A 14446-nucleotide genomic window follows, 5' to 3' on the forward strand; every position below is an offset into this window, starting at 1 on the left:
CCACCGGACAGACGTCCGTCGGGTCCACCGGACAGACGTCCGTCAGGTCCACCGGACAGACGTCCGTCGGGTCCACCGGACAGACGTCCGTCGGGTCCACCGGACAGACGTCCGTCAGGTCCACCGGACAGACGTCCGTCGGGTCCACCGGACAGACGTCCGTCAAGTCCACCGGACAGACGTCCGTCAGGTCCACCGGACAGACGTATGGTGTAGTTTTGTTTATTAATTTAAATACATCACACTGACAAATTTAGAAATTTAAGTATTTAATCTAGAGGAATTGTAACGCCCACTGGTCTATGTACTGTGCAAAAACTCACTAAGCTATGATGAAAACGGTGAAAGATCAAAAGTTGAGTTTCGAAATTTGAATTTTCCCGCTAAAAATGCAGTGTCATAAATTAAGAATAACCATTTTAATTACATAATTTACTTTGCAGAGTTTGCAATGTTTTGTATATAATTAATCAGTGTTTTATGTTTTCATATCGGAAAAAATATCTGGCAACCCTCCGGTGTTTTATTTTTAGCAGGTGAAAGACGTTAACAAAAAACAGAAAAATACTTTATCAGATTTTCTTAAGAGCCTATTTTCGACTATATTTTGATTTTGTTATATTTAAAACCAAAAGTATTACAAAATGGATAAAAATTTGGTACCGTCTTCATGTAACCCCGATTGTTACTAAGTTTCCATCCAGGTTTAACGCCTCTTTGACTGTTACCAGAGGTGACGACGGATTAGTTTCCCGCCAACTTTGATGTGTTTCTTCACTACTGCACCCCCCCCCCCCGCCTCTCTCTCCCGGCCATGCTTTCCACTCTCTCCCGGCCAGACTTTCCCCTCTCTCTCTCTCTCTCTCTCTCTCCCGGCCAGACTTTCCCCTCTCTCTCTCTCTCTCTCCTGGCCAGACTTCCCCCCCCCTCTCTCTCCCCCGGCCAGACGTCCCCCTCTCTCCCCGTCAGACTTTCTCATGTGTTCAAGCCATCACTGTATTTATATCCGTCTCGCCTCCGATGTTGCCGCCTCAAGAAGGTATTGAAAAGGAGAGTGAAATAAACATAAGGGGCACAAAAAGAGATTGGTAGGGTTGAGTGGGGGCGGGCGGGGGAAGGGGGGTAGTTAAGCTTGAGAGAGCAGGCAGAAGCCAGGAAATGGAGGGAGGATGGACACTAACAAGACGATTACAGTACATTGATACCAGTAACGAGTGACCTCGCTCGCCAGACGCACCGCTCCCCCTAGAGGAGGGAGTAGGAAGGGGGGAAGAGGAGGGGGTAGGAGGGAGGGAGGGGGAGGGGGTAGAGGAGGGAGTAGGAGTGTACAGAGAGGAAAAGGTTTGTGAGGACCTTTGGCTTGTGCCTAAGTGAGAGGTGGGAAGTGGAGGAGGAGGAGGGGGGAGGTGAGGAGTGGGTAAGGGAAGAATCAATAGAGATGTGCTCCCCGGTTATGCAAACACCCGCCAAACACAGGTGCCGGAGGAGCCATTGTGCACGGGAGAAGACCTGCCTCACTAAGGGCGGGGAGGGCAGCAGCAGGTAGTGCTGGGGATGGCCAGACAACTAAGGGGACCTGCCTGACGGGCAAAGGGACGAGAAACAGGTGCCTCGAGGAAGCAAGGGGGCGCTGTAGATGTTAGTAATGACTCCTGAAGAAGGATGAGGCAGACATGGAGCCCTATAGAAGCCACTTGACAAAGGGTGGGGGAGGGGTGTCTGGAAGAGTCCTGGATGACACTGTGAAGGGAAGGAGTGGCTGCAAAACAAACAGAGAGGGAGGGGGGTGGTTGACCTCCTTGCAAGGGTAGAGTTGGGCTGGTCAAGGGGGAGGAAGACCTGCCTGACGAAGCAACAGAGGAAGGGGTTCTTGTGCGTGAGGTATAGTCTGAAAATAAGATAGAGGAAACGAGTACCCGTAAAGCTGGGGTCGTGGCGACTCTACAGGTAAAAGGGTCTTTAAGCCATCCCATCAAGAAATATGGAAAACGAGGGAAGTCCCAGCACGGAGAATTTGATCTTCAATTGCAACAGTTTCCCCATTTAGACTTGTCTAAATTAATGTGATTTCCTTTGCAATAACCATGCCCTAATCTTAATACACGTTTCCTCCAATACCACGCGCCTCTCCTTAATTAGTCGTTCGTGTGGCACAGTTATAATGACTTTGTTAAAGTCAATATAATTGTAGTCATTGTTCACTAACGTGGTGCCGCCAAGCAACGCAACTCTTATTCCGCCAAAAAGATGTTTACATAAACATCATGTGAATATTGTCATGATTGATACAGCCATGATAGAGGACTCGTCTGCCAACATGTTTATAAATAACACAAAAAGTCAAAATATGTGTATGACTAATAATGGTGTCAACAGGTGTTTGGAATCAAGTTATCGGGTGTGTGGGGGAGTGTAACTCAACATGTCAGGTGTGCGCGTGTAAACGATAAACAAAACGTGGCCTACTCGTGTAGTAAACTATTAATTTGTTTGCATTAACAAAATATTGACACATTTACATGTATATAAACAAAAATTATCATTTGAATAATTGTCATACAACAGGGTCGTGTACAGGGTGCGTTGTATGGTCCTGTACATGATCCTACAGTGTTTTCAGCACAGTCAAGTTACAACCGAAAGGTCCCGGGTTCGACTCCTCGGTAATACCGAGATGTGCGAGCAGCGTTTCCTTACACTTGATACGACTATTCACCTAGCAGTAAAGAAGTACCCTAGAGCTAGAAAACTGTTGTGGGTTGCATCCTGGGGAAGACCAGCAGCAGCAGGTGGCCTAGAGTGGGCTCGATAACCCCCCGCAGGCTTCCTGTCCCCCCCACAATGGGAAACACTTGAGATGCAGTGAGAGTTGGCGCTCAGGGCACACAGGGATTGACTTTCATATCATAATATAGCATAAGATAGTAAATATTTACAATGAATTAGTGAGACAAATGTGTTCCAATGATCCTACTCAAATCGCCCTTTAATTGATCTATAAAAAATGGATCCAAGTTATATAAACCAACATTAGCAGTGATATAATTTGAACATTAGCAGTGGTTTATATAACTTAGATCCATTTTTGATAGATCAATTCTTAATATAATATTATATTAAGAACAAGAATTATTGACTTAGGTTAGTTTAGTTTAGGTTATGATATGTTAGGTCTGCTCGTATTTCTATGTTGGTTTTAGATCAAATTAAAAAAAAATGTATATATAAAAAAATGTAAAAATGTTTAGAGCCAGGAGTAAAGTGGGCGACGCCTCGCAGTATATATATATAATTTGGTTGTCGGCGGCGTTCAATAACATTTTTCTCCGAACATTTTGACAAGCATATCAATAGGAAGTTGTAAAGTATGTTACTCTGTGCAACAGCGAATGAGACGGCAGAGGACATGGCAACGCAGGACACGCTAACAGCATAAACATACATACATACATACATACATACATACATACATACATACAAGCCACTTACGAGAGTTGTTCATAATATTAATCACATTGAAATGAGGTCAATACGAGGCTACGGACTTGGGAAGGTAGTCAGTAAAACTAACATGATATCTTCCTCCTCCTCCAAGAGATGACGACGTTAAGCAAATTGAAAGTTTACAACAAGACTCCAGCACATGTAATGAGCTAGAGAAGCCCCTAAAAGTCCCATGATAAGATAAATATATTTACCAAGTTCATAAAAGATTGCAAGAGTCACCCCTTCTAGGTTTCCCTTTTACCTTTACAAGAGAAGGGTAAGGCTTATCAAGAGCCAAGGGAAGGGAATGCTTTCAGCCTGTTGACGATTGATGATTGATGAAGATTAAGCCACCCAAAAGGTGGCACGGGCATGAATAGCCCGTAAGTGGTGGCCCTTTTAAGCCATTACCAGTATCAAGAGCTAATACTGGAGATCTGTGGAGGTGCGAATGCACCCTGCGTGACGGGAGATGTCTCCCTTGTGAATGTGTTAAGATAAAGCCACCGAAAAGGTGGCACGGGCATGAATAGCCCGTAAGTGGTGGCCCTTTTGAGCCATTACCAGTATCAATAGATGATACTGGAGATCTGTGGAGGTGCAACTGCACCCTGCGTGACGGGAGATGTCTCCCGTGAGCCTGTTGACAGCAGACAGTTGTTCTTATACCCACCTATGTACGATGGGGGGGGGGGGAAATAGTTCACTTGCATCAAAATAACGACCAATTAGTTTGACATCTCCGAGAGGAAATTAGTTGAAGTCGATAATCTCTAATGCTTTTGGAAAACGTCTTTAAGAGTACAGATTACCAACGGAGTCGTAGCATGACTTTATTGAAGGACCTTCACATTCAACACTTATTCTTTGTCGTTATATTTCAAGCACTCGATGTATGGTGAAAGAGGGGGGGCGGGGAAGGGGAATTGGGGGGGGGGCGGGGAGGGGGATGAGGGGCGAGGAGGGGCAAGAGGGGCGGGGAGGAGGAAAAGGAGGGGCGGGAAGAGGTGAAGAGGAGGCGGGGAGGGGGCAGAGGAGGGGTGGGGAGAAGTGAAGAGGGGCGAGGAGGGGGAAGAGGAGGGGTGGGGAGAGGTAAAGAGAGAGAGAGGCGAATGGAGAGGTAGAGCTGTGGAGCAGAAGTGAGGGGGGAGTGAGAGCTGTGGTGCAGTATTCAGAACTTTGCACAAGGGACAAACTTTGAAGAGGAAAGAGCAAGGGGGGGGGGGAGAGGAGGGGAAGAGTAGGAGAAAGCTCTCAGCCTGTTAACATGAGTCAAGTTGTCTGCTGCTGTGTCCACAAAAAAATGGAGGATGGTGGGTGGGTGGTGGGGGTGGGGGGTTAGTGTTGACATCACAGTAAGGTCAATTAGCTTAGCATCCTGCGAGTGTGTTGTGATGGGGAGGGTCCTCAAGGTGAAACACAGTGAGAGTGATGAGTCACAATAACGTGGCTGAAGTATGTTGACCAGGACGGACCGAAACGTCGTCGTCCCTTCAATTTCTAGTGTGTGGTCTGGTCAACAGAGTGAGTCTTCATTCACTTCTAGTTCTGATCGGCTTAATATTACCTGTATTATTATTTTTTGTATGTGCTTCCTATTAAAACGAATGCATTTGAATACATCTTCATAGTGTTACTTCACTATGAACACATCCACAAGGATAGCTGTGATGAGGGTTCGAACCTACGCACGGGATGTTCCCGGACGTAGGTTCGAACCCTCATCACGGCCCTTGTGGATTTGTTCATTTGATGTATGACGCTATTGATTTCTGTGTATTCACTGTGAAGTATGAATGCATACTTCATAGTGAGTCATAAACTATAATATAACATATAATATAACATATAATATAACATAAACATATAATATAACTATATAATATAACATAGTCATAAACTAGAGACGGAGCCAAGGCTCTGTCTCTAGTTTATGACACAAACACTCGTGCACATGGTTATTTATGTCATAGTTTCAACACTGACTCAGTATAAGGAGGAGGGAGAGGCAGCCACAGCGCCGGTCTCCAGCACTTCAAGATAAGAAAGAGTTCAGTAACTGAAGAGTTCACTTTCAAGTTCAGCAATACCAATATAGCGCAGTGTGCGGGGACAGGCAGCCTCGCGACGGGCAGCCTCGCGACGGGCAGCCTCGCAACGGGCAGCCTCGCAACGGGCAGCCTCGCAACGGGCAGCCTCGTGACGGGCAGCCTCGCGACGGGCAGCCTCGCAACGGGCAGCCTCGCGACGGGCAGCCTCGCGACGGGCAGCCTCGCGACGGGCAGCCTCGCGACGGGCAGCCTCGTGACGGGCAGCCTCGCAACGGGCAGCCTCGCAACGGGCAGCCTCGTGACGGGCAGCCTCGTGACGGGCAGCCTCGCGACGGGCAGCCTCGTGACGGGCAGCCTCGCAACGGGCAGCCTCGTGACGGGCAGCCTCGCAACGGGCAGCCTCGCAACGGGCAGCCTCGCAACGGGCAGCCTCGTGACGGGCAGCCTCGTGACGGGCAGCCTCGTGACGGGCAGCCTCGTGACGGGCAGCCTCGTGACGGGCAGCCTCGTGACGGGCAGCCTCGCAACGGGCAGCCTCGCAACGGGCAGCCTCGCGACGGGCAGCCTCGCGACGGGCAGCCTCGCGACGGGCAGCCTCGTGACGGGCTTGGTAGTATAGTCTAGTCTTGTGGGTTGTGTGGCCATTTGTATTTTTGAGAGTATTTTTGCAACAATAATCTCTTCCCTTTGATAAGAGAAAATATTCATGTGGACATAAAGTGGACGTAAATACGCGTCAGCCACCAGGCCATGGTAGCCAGGAGGCGGCCCGGCGAGCCACCAGGAGGAGTGTGAGAAACACAGGGCCAAAATAACTAGCGAGGAGCAGCCATAAATAATGAGTGTGGGGAAACAGTCGGGAGACACGGAGACCTCTCCTCGCACATTATCTGATAGTGTCAACATGGCAGCAGGTGATGGAGGTGGCGGTGAGTGGTGGAGGTAGTGGGTGTTAGGTGGTGGGGGTGGCTACAGTGATTGTGGTGGTGGTGGTGGGTGGCATCTCAACTCAAAACAATAAATCATTCTTAAACCTTCGCCTGAGGTGTATTCAGATGAATACACCAACGTGTAGAAATCTTAAAATATTTTAAACTAATGAATTGTATACGTTTTCATGCATTGCTCCATGTAATTAATACCTTAGATATACAGAACATCTTTTTAACCGATTTCCGATATAGAAACTAATTCATGAAATTCTATAAATAATCCCGTGGGTGATAAAGCTATTAGGTCCAAAATTCTTCTAATTAATGTCTTTTTATGTATAATAAAAACTATCTTTCTGTTAGGTAATATTAGGCAGAAAGATGTCAGTTCTTGGTCATTTTTAAGGATTTATAACCAGAACTGAATGATCTCACTTTTATATAGTTCTATAAACATCAATTGACGTTAGTGCAATGTAAGGACTAAAATATACCATAAGAAAAGCAAAGTATTTGGCATTGTACAACACTGATCAATTTTAATAGCTGTCATGCCTTATACTTGATATGTAAAAATCTGTACATTTCAAGTCAATACAATGAAGTGTTTAAGAGATGTTGATCGGAAACGTTGAGTATTAAAAATATCCAACTCTGAAAACCATCAAATATCCATATTGGGATAACTACTTCACAATATCCATCTACAAGTCTATGAAGACCATCCACAACACAACATCTGGCCCACACTCTCAACCACCCTCCAAACACATGCACAACGGCCCTTCACCACCCCAGAGGAATCAACCCTTCCAGATAATGACTAAAAAAAATAAAGGAATTCCTTAATGTGTGTGAAACTGCCGGAATGACATGTGAAAGGAGGAGGAGGAGGAGGAAACGACCCCATGTAGAAGAGAGCGGGGGAGGATATGCGAGCAAGGAGAGAGCCAGACAGAGAAGGAAACGATGAGAGAAACAAAGACGGGTGCGAGAGACAAGCGCCTCAGTGACAGTACCCGGGTTGGTTGCTGGCAACACTACAGGCACGGGCGCCAATATGGCTCCCCCCCCCCCCCCCCAGGTCAGGAGCTGGGCCAACGAGGCGCTGAAGGCTCTCTCCCCATCCTCCCACTGCCGCCACAAGTAATGCTTCTCCATAATCAAAGCTAAGGAATTTATCAGGAGAGAGAAAATGCTGATTCAAATTTCAGTACTACCGCCTATTACTACAATGATTTAGACAATGGAACCGGTTCTAAGAGAGACTCTTAAGGTCCAGCTAGGATGTTTATCATGAAACTCCTGATGAAACTTTAGAAATATCTACTATCACAGCTAGAACTGATGTAGGAGTTCAATTCTCGAACGTAAAGGAATAGTAAGATTATCTTTCATTTAAAGAGCCGACTGAAAGTTTCATCAGGAATTTCAAGCTAAGGATTCTGGAACCCAGGCCTGCATAGTTTAGGACTAGTTTACCCTTGTCTAACCATCGTTTTCCGAAATTAGCGAGCATACACACACACAACAGGCTGATCTGGACAAACTGGAGGAATAGTCCAGAAAATGGCTACTAAAGTTTAACGCAGGTAAGTGTAAAGTAATGAAATTAGGTGAAGGGAGCAGGAGGGCGAACACAAGGTACCATCTTGGAGGTTAAATCCTGCAAAAAGTAGAGAGAAAGATCTGGGGGATTGATATCACGCCGAACCTGTCCCCCCAGAAGGCATCATAAGGATATCATCAGCGGTATATGCTAGACTGCCCAACGTAAGAACGTCATTTAGAAACTTGTGTAACGAATCAATAAGAACCTTGTATATCACTTATGTTAGACCAATCCTGGCGTATGCAGCTCCAGCCTGGAGTCCACACCTAGTTAAACACAAGACAAAGTAAGAGAAGATTCAGGGTATGCTACCAGATTAGTCTCATAACTGAGAGGTATGAATTACGAGGAAAGGCTACGGGAACTAAACCTCATGTCCCAGGATGACAGAAGAGTTAGAGGAGACATGACCAACACCTACAAATTTGTTAAGATGAATTGACAGGGTGGATAAACTATTTAGCACGGCTGTAACAAGACAACACATGTGAAACTGAGCACCCAAATGAGCCACAGAGACATTAGAAATAATTTTTTGTGTCGGGTAGTTAGCGATTAATGTTCACATCACTGCACATAAAGGCAGTGATGTGGTGGAGGCAGACTTCATACACAGTTTCAAATAGATATGATAGAGCCCAGTAGGCTCAGGAATCTGTACACCAGTCAATTGACAATTGAGAGGCGGAACCAAAGAGTCGAAGGTCAATCCCCGCAAGCATTAGGTAAATACACACACAATTCCCAAGATGTAGTCCGTAGCAGGTGTCTCAACTCCCAGGTACCTATTTATTGCTAGGTGAACAAGAGAATCAAGAAATATGCACATTTGTTTCTGCCTCGACCGGGAATCGAACTAGGGCTCTTAGGACTCCGACCCACGAGCAAGTGTGCAGGTGTGCGCCCGCGCGGCTCAATTTCAATAACTGTTGATGGTCATTATACATTTTTTCTCAAACTTAAGTATTCCAATTAAGTTTCCAGTCCACATGACAAGACGCTGTAGAAACACTGAGAGGAAAGAGTACCGAGGAAGACAAAACATGACAACCACAAGGTATCCACACCGAGGGTTCCTAATGTCAATCAAAGCCTCATTCAATATTTAACAGAAATACTTATAAATCATTAACTATTCACAAAGGTAAATACAACAAATACGTAATTTGTGTGTGTGTGCAACATTGCTAATATTAAAGATGGAGAAATAAGGAAGGAGGAACACGAAGATTAATAATCTAGAGTTGGGGTAAGAAAATTAATAATGTGGAGGAAGGAAGGAAGGAAGGAATGCTGTGAGAAAACCTCAAGACTTGGGCGGCTCATCCAAGCTTGTCTCCCCGACCCGCCTCCCCCTAGCGGGCGGGCGAGCCACGTCCACCAACACACACTTCTCACTCGTATTTTACAAATCACAATATTTCACACCATTAGAAACTAACAAGAAACACAAGAACCGCGTGAACAAATATATTGCACATCTCTAAATTTACCGCCATTTATTAAGAGGGTTTGAGGTACCACGGAAGTAATTCGGCCAGCGGCTACCGTTGGCATCCCTGGCGCGGATGCCGGCGCGGGAGAAAATTCGCCAACTATCCTGGAGGAATGGCGATTATTGGAAATTGGCGCGTCTTTGCCCAGGCTGGGAGGGATCTGACGCTATTATTGAGTCCATAATGGGGTCCCCGCGGTCACACTTCTTTGACCTAGTTTGCGCCAACAAATTGGATAACAATGCTCTCGTGATAGTATTACGCGAACGCTTATCAAATCTTTTTTTTTCTTTAATATTTACCTTAACCAGACTCGGTAAACACAGCTGTTTTGATAATACTTTGGAGAATAACATACAAATTGTATATTCATGGATAGCACTAAACAAGTGGTAGCCGGCACTAAAGTGGTGGTCGGCACTAAACAAATGGTGGGGAAAACTTAAGCAAGTGGTGGCCGACACACACAATCAGAACAATAATCAATAGCTATAATTTTAGATCACTTTTTATTCAGGAAAGACCTGGGTGGGTAAACACTGGTTTGGAAACAGAGTTATTTATTTGTGGAACAAATTACCGGGTAACATAATCAGCATATGAATATTTCAGTCATGACTCGGACCTTTCTCGCATTCAGATTTTATAATTTCAAGTGTCCAGCCATATCTAGTAACTATTACCATTACTTAATATCAGACAGGACCTCAACCACTTTAGCTGGACGGTAGAGCGACTGTTTCCCTTCATGCAGGTCAGCGTTCAATCCCCGACCGTCCAAGTGATTGGGCACCATTCCCCCCCCCCCCGTCCCATCCCAAATCCTTCTCCTGATCCCTTCCCAGTTCTATATAGTCGTAATGGCATGGCCCTTTTCGTCCAAAAAAAAGTTACAGCCCCGCTCCTGTGCCAGGCAAGTCCACAACGGGCTCACCATAGCCTGTACTACTTGGAACTTTTTGTTCAGAGTAGCTGAATCTAAAACGACAACGCTTTTCCTTCATAATTCCTTCCTACCTTTAGACAGGACCCTCTACATTTTGTGGGACCTCCATGCGATGGGACCTCCGTACGTCGCGTGGGACATTCCTCATGCCATGTGTCACATTCCTTCTGACATGCAGGACCTTTCTTGGGACGTGTTAACCTCCTCTTGACATGTGGGGACCCCCCCTACTGACATGTGGGGGGACCCTCCTACTGACATGTGGGGAACCCCCCCCCCTCCTACTGACATGTGGGGAACCCCTCCTCCTACTGACATGTGGGGGACCTCCCCTACTGACATGTAGGCACCCCCCCTACTGACATGTGGGGACCCCCTATTGACGTGTGGGACTGATGAATCGTTCAGACAGCAGCAGTAAGTGGAAGCTTCTACACAGGTCTTCATTTCTTTCATGCAAATCAACTAAACTTTTGAAACGACGGCACTTTCCTGCCCCTCTCCTACCCCTCCCTCTCCCCCTCCCCTCCCTCTTTCCTGGCCTTCCCTCTTAACTACCATGCACTGCTCAACACAACACTTCCTGTATACAATTATCCCTCTCCTTCAAATGCATGTACAGTATACACGAGCACATACATGCATGTAAGCAACGCACAACCATAAAAATGATAGTGCATTTAAAGCAAAGAAACAACTGAATTTACAACATATTATGAAGGAAAATTACAATGAATAAGTGATGAGACAACTGACTACCTACCCTCATCTCATCTACACACACACACACACCAGCATGGGTTCAACACTATGACACACAACCAACATGAGTTCAAGATGGCAAATCTTGCCTCACAGGTTTAATAGAATTCTATGACCAGGTGACAAAGATTAAGCAAGAAAGACAAGGTTGGGCAGATTGTATTTTTTGGATTGTCGGAAAGCCTTTGACACAGTAGCTAATAAGAGGCTGGTGTGCACCTATCCTGTTGGAGAAACAGGGAAGAGTAACTGGAAGGGTGCTCCAGTGGATAAGGGAGTACCTGAGCAATATTAAGCAGAGAGAGATACTGTAAGGGGTAAGACCTCAGAATTTATTTATTTATTTATTTATATATACAAGAGTTCTTGTACATTCAGTTCTGTACATTCTTGTACAGCCACTAGCACACGTAGTGTTTCAGGCAAGTCCTTAATCCTATGTTCCCCGGAATACGACCCCACCAAATCGTTTAACCTAACAGTAAAATGGGTACCAGGTTGTTAAACAGAGGCTACAGTTAAGGATTTGCACCCAGTAAATCCTCCCCGGTCAGGATATGAACCCAGGACAAAGCGTTAGTGAAATGCCAGGCGAGCATATTACCACTACGCCACGGGGACTGTATGTGAAGCCACCAGCAAAGTCCCAGAGTTCCATACTCGCACCTATCCTGTTTCTAATACTGTATGTGTAAATGATCTTCCAGAGGGTAAAGACTCATTCCTCTCAATGTTTGTTGATGATGCCAAAAGAAATAGACAGTTACAGACAAAGACATAGTTACATAATATGGAGACATGCCAGCATATGGTAAGAGCAAACACACAATAAGAACAACTAGTCACCTGGGTTCTGGGCCAGGTGTGACCAGGACTGACACAGAACAACTCCAGAGCTCTGCTTGTAGAAGCTTCCTCACACCAACCCACCAGGCACCCAACGTCTACCCACCTTGTAACAGAGCATCTAGAAATCTGCCCCATCTCTTTTAATTATGCAAATGTGTGAATCTTAGAACAAATGTAAAACAAAAATAAGAACAAGTCTAGTTCACAAGTGTTATTGTGGGATATAGAACAGAGGAAGGTTGCAGTCAGTCTACGCAAGTACAGTAATCAAATTTCACCCAGATGGATCCTCCATGTTCGGCTGATCTGTCAGCCTTAATCAAAAACACATTTGTCATGAGGTCAGGATCACTATCAGTTCAGCACCTAAAGTTTTGGAAGATTGCAATTGGTTGACCCCGATTAAGAAGTTCCCTGATTGGTGCATTCTTAAAGGGGTGGAGTCAATTTTTCTGTCTTAAAGTCATTTGTCGATAAACCACTAGTGTGTGTGTCTGGACTTAGTCTCAACAGGCAGATAGAGTGTTCGATCATGAAGGCATCAAATTAAGGAACTGCCGTGAATATTGCTGGTGAAGGCTGTCCTGATAATTTCCAAGTTATTCAGTGAGCACCTTTGCCCTGTAAACCAGATTCATCATTTATTAATTAACTGTACCTTAATCCTCTGATAGAATAAGTTAGCAATTAGGATGTTTCAAGATTAATATAAAGTGTCTTTAAAATGTACTCAACTTTGTTGTCTGAAAGAATTCTCCATTGTCCCAATAATTCACTAGTCTATAAATTATACCGTGTACAGTATCTGCTTAGCTTACATACGTTTGGTGGTTCCAAAGTTCAGCTTAAGAACTGACTGAAGCGACTCTTTTAAAAATAGACTATACACAAATATCAACTATACATAAAAACACACTTTACATAAAGAGATATTATATATACAGCATACACACACACACATCACTTGATGTCTCTTGTTTGTGTCACTTTTATCCATCTCTTTCTAAACTCAACTGGCTTTTTGTCTATCAACAAATAATGATTTGTTTTTCCTGTCAAGCTAAAAATTAATAATGCATTTTCTCCTCAGAAAATGGGTGATGCCAACAGCCTGAACTACTCGGACCTGACTGAGAAGGACGTGGACGAAGTGGTGGCTTTTATGGCTAAGCACTTTTATCCAAGAGAACCCATAGTAAGTTCATACCTTCAATACTTAAATAACAATCTAACTCTTTCACTTTTGATCTTTCTATACATTATTAAACCTTATATTTTCAGACAACAATATCCTCAACAAAGTTTCCAGAGGGAATATGGTATCTTGGTACCAGTTTAAGAATAAGTTACTAGTATATTTAATACTATTGTAGGTGCCTTGTCCCTATTGCTGCCACCACAGATGGTGGCCCAAAGGTAAATTTAAGTAGAGTTGAACCCATACAAAAATTAATATGGTTAACACATAACTAGTTCCAAAGTACCATCAGGAGAAAACAGCTTCAGAGAAACAGCCCTTTTTAAAACACACAAGAGATCACACTAACGTGATGCATCAAATGAACAAATCTACAAGGGCCGTGACGAGGATTCGAACCTGTGTCCAGGAGCATCCCAGACACTGCCTTAATCGACTGAGCTACGACAGGGTTAAAAGGGTTGAAACCGAAGTTCTACTGAACTTACTGGATCCCGTAGCCTCTTCGAGACACAAACCAGGATTTCCACCCTTTTAACTCTGTCGTAGCTCAGTCGATTAAGGCAGTGTCTGGGATGCTCCCGGACGCAGGTTCGAATCCTCGTCACGGCCCTTGTGGATTTGTTCATTTAGCCCTTTTTAAAGTATAATTCTATTACATGAAGTTAAAATGTTACATGTTAAAACAATAAAAACAATGCACTTCACATTATTATGAGAACCTTCCGTTTTTATAAACTGCTACAGGGAAGCTGATGAGCTTAAATCAGTACAGTACAGTATATTAATTGACCAAAAGGCTTGGATGTGTGCCAAAGGTCATAATTTAGTATGATTACTATTATGATAATTGTTTAGTTATAAAAGATCCTAAAGTTTTACTAAGTGTTATGAGTTCCTAAAATACCATAAGATTAATATATTCCAAACTATATATAAAAGGAGATGAGCATTACCTGTGTTCCATGTATAGTACTATTTTTGTATTCTCAATCTACTATACGAAACCTTTCTGCCATCCCCAATAATACGAACTGCTATACTTCTGCTGCCCATGCATCATCATCTATCACTACTGCCTCCAGTAATTAGATCTCTCTACTAAAGACCATCT

The 14446-nt window shown here is 44.5% G+C and overlaps 2 protein-coding genes across 9 annotated transcripts in view; one reads left to right on the forward strand and one right to left on the reverse strand.

The window, feature by feature from the left end:
* The window catches only part of LOC123764374 (arylalkylamine N-acetyltransferase-like 2), a 54089-nt gene that overhangs the window by 30876 nt on the left and 8767 nt on the right, over positions 1-14446 (forward strand). For all 4 annotated transcript variants that reach the window (XM_069315977.1, XM_069315978.1, XM_045752081.2 and 1 more), the window contains one exon: positions 13225-13329. In XM_069315977.1, the coding sequence (XP_069172078.1) occupies positions 13228-13329 (102 nt within the window). In that variant the 5' untranslated portion in view covers positions 13225-13227. The remainder of the gene's footprint in view (positions 1-13224; positions 13330-14446) is intronic.
* Positions 1-14446, reverse strand: part of Had1 (beta Hydroxy acid dehydrogenase 1) — a 60421-nt gene that overhangs the window by 20218 nt on the left and 25757 nt on the right. The window lies entirely within an intron of this gene.

This window comes from Procambarus clarkii, chromosome 82 (assembly GCF_040958095.1).
Source record: "Procambarus clarkii isolate CNS0578487 chromosome 82, FALCON_Pclarkii_2.0, whole genome shotgun sequence".
In the NCBI taxonomy this organism is placed as follows: domain Eukaryota; kingdom Metazoa; phylum Arthropoda; class Malacostraca; order Decapoda; family Cambaridae; genus Procambarus; species Procambarus clarkii.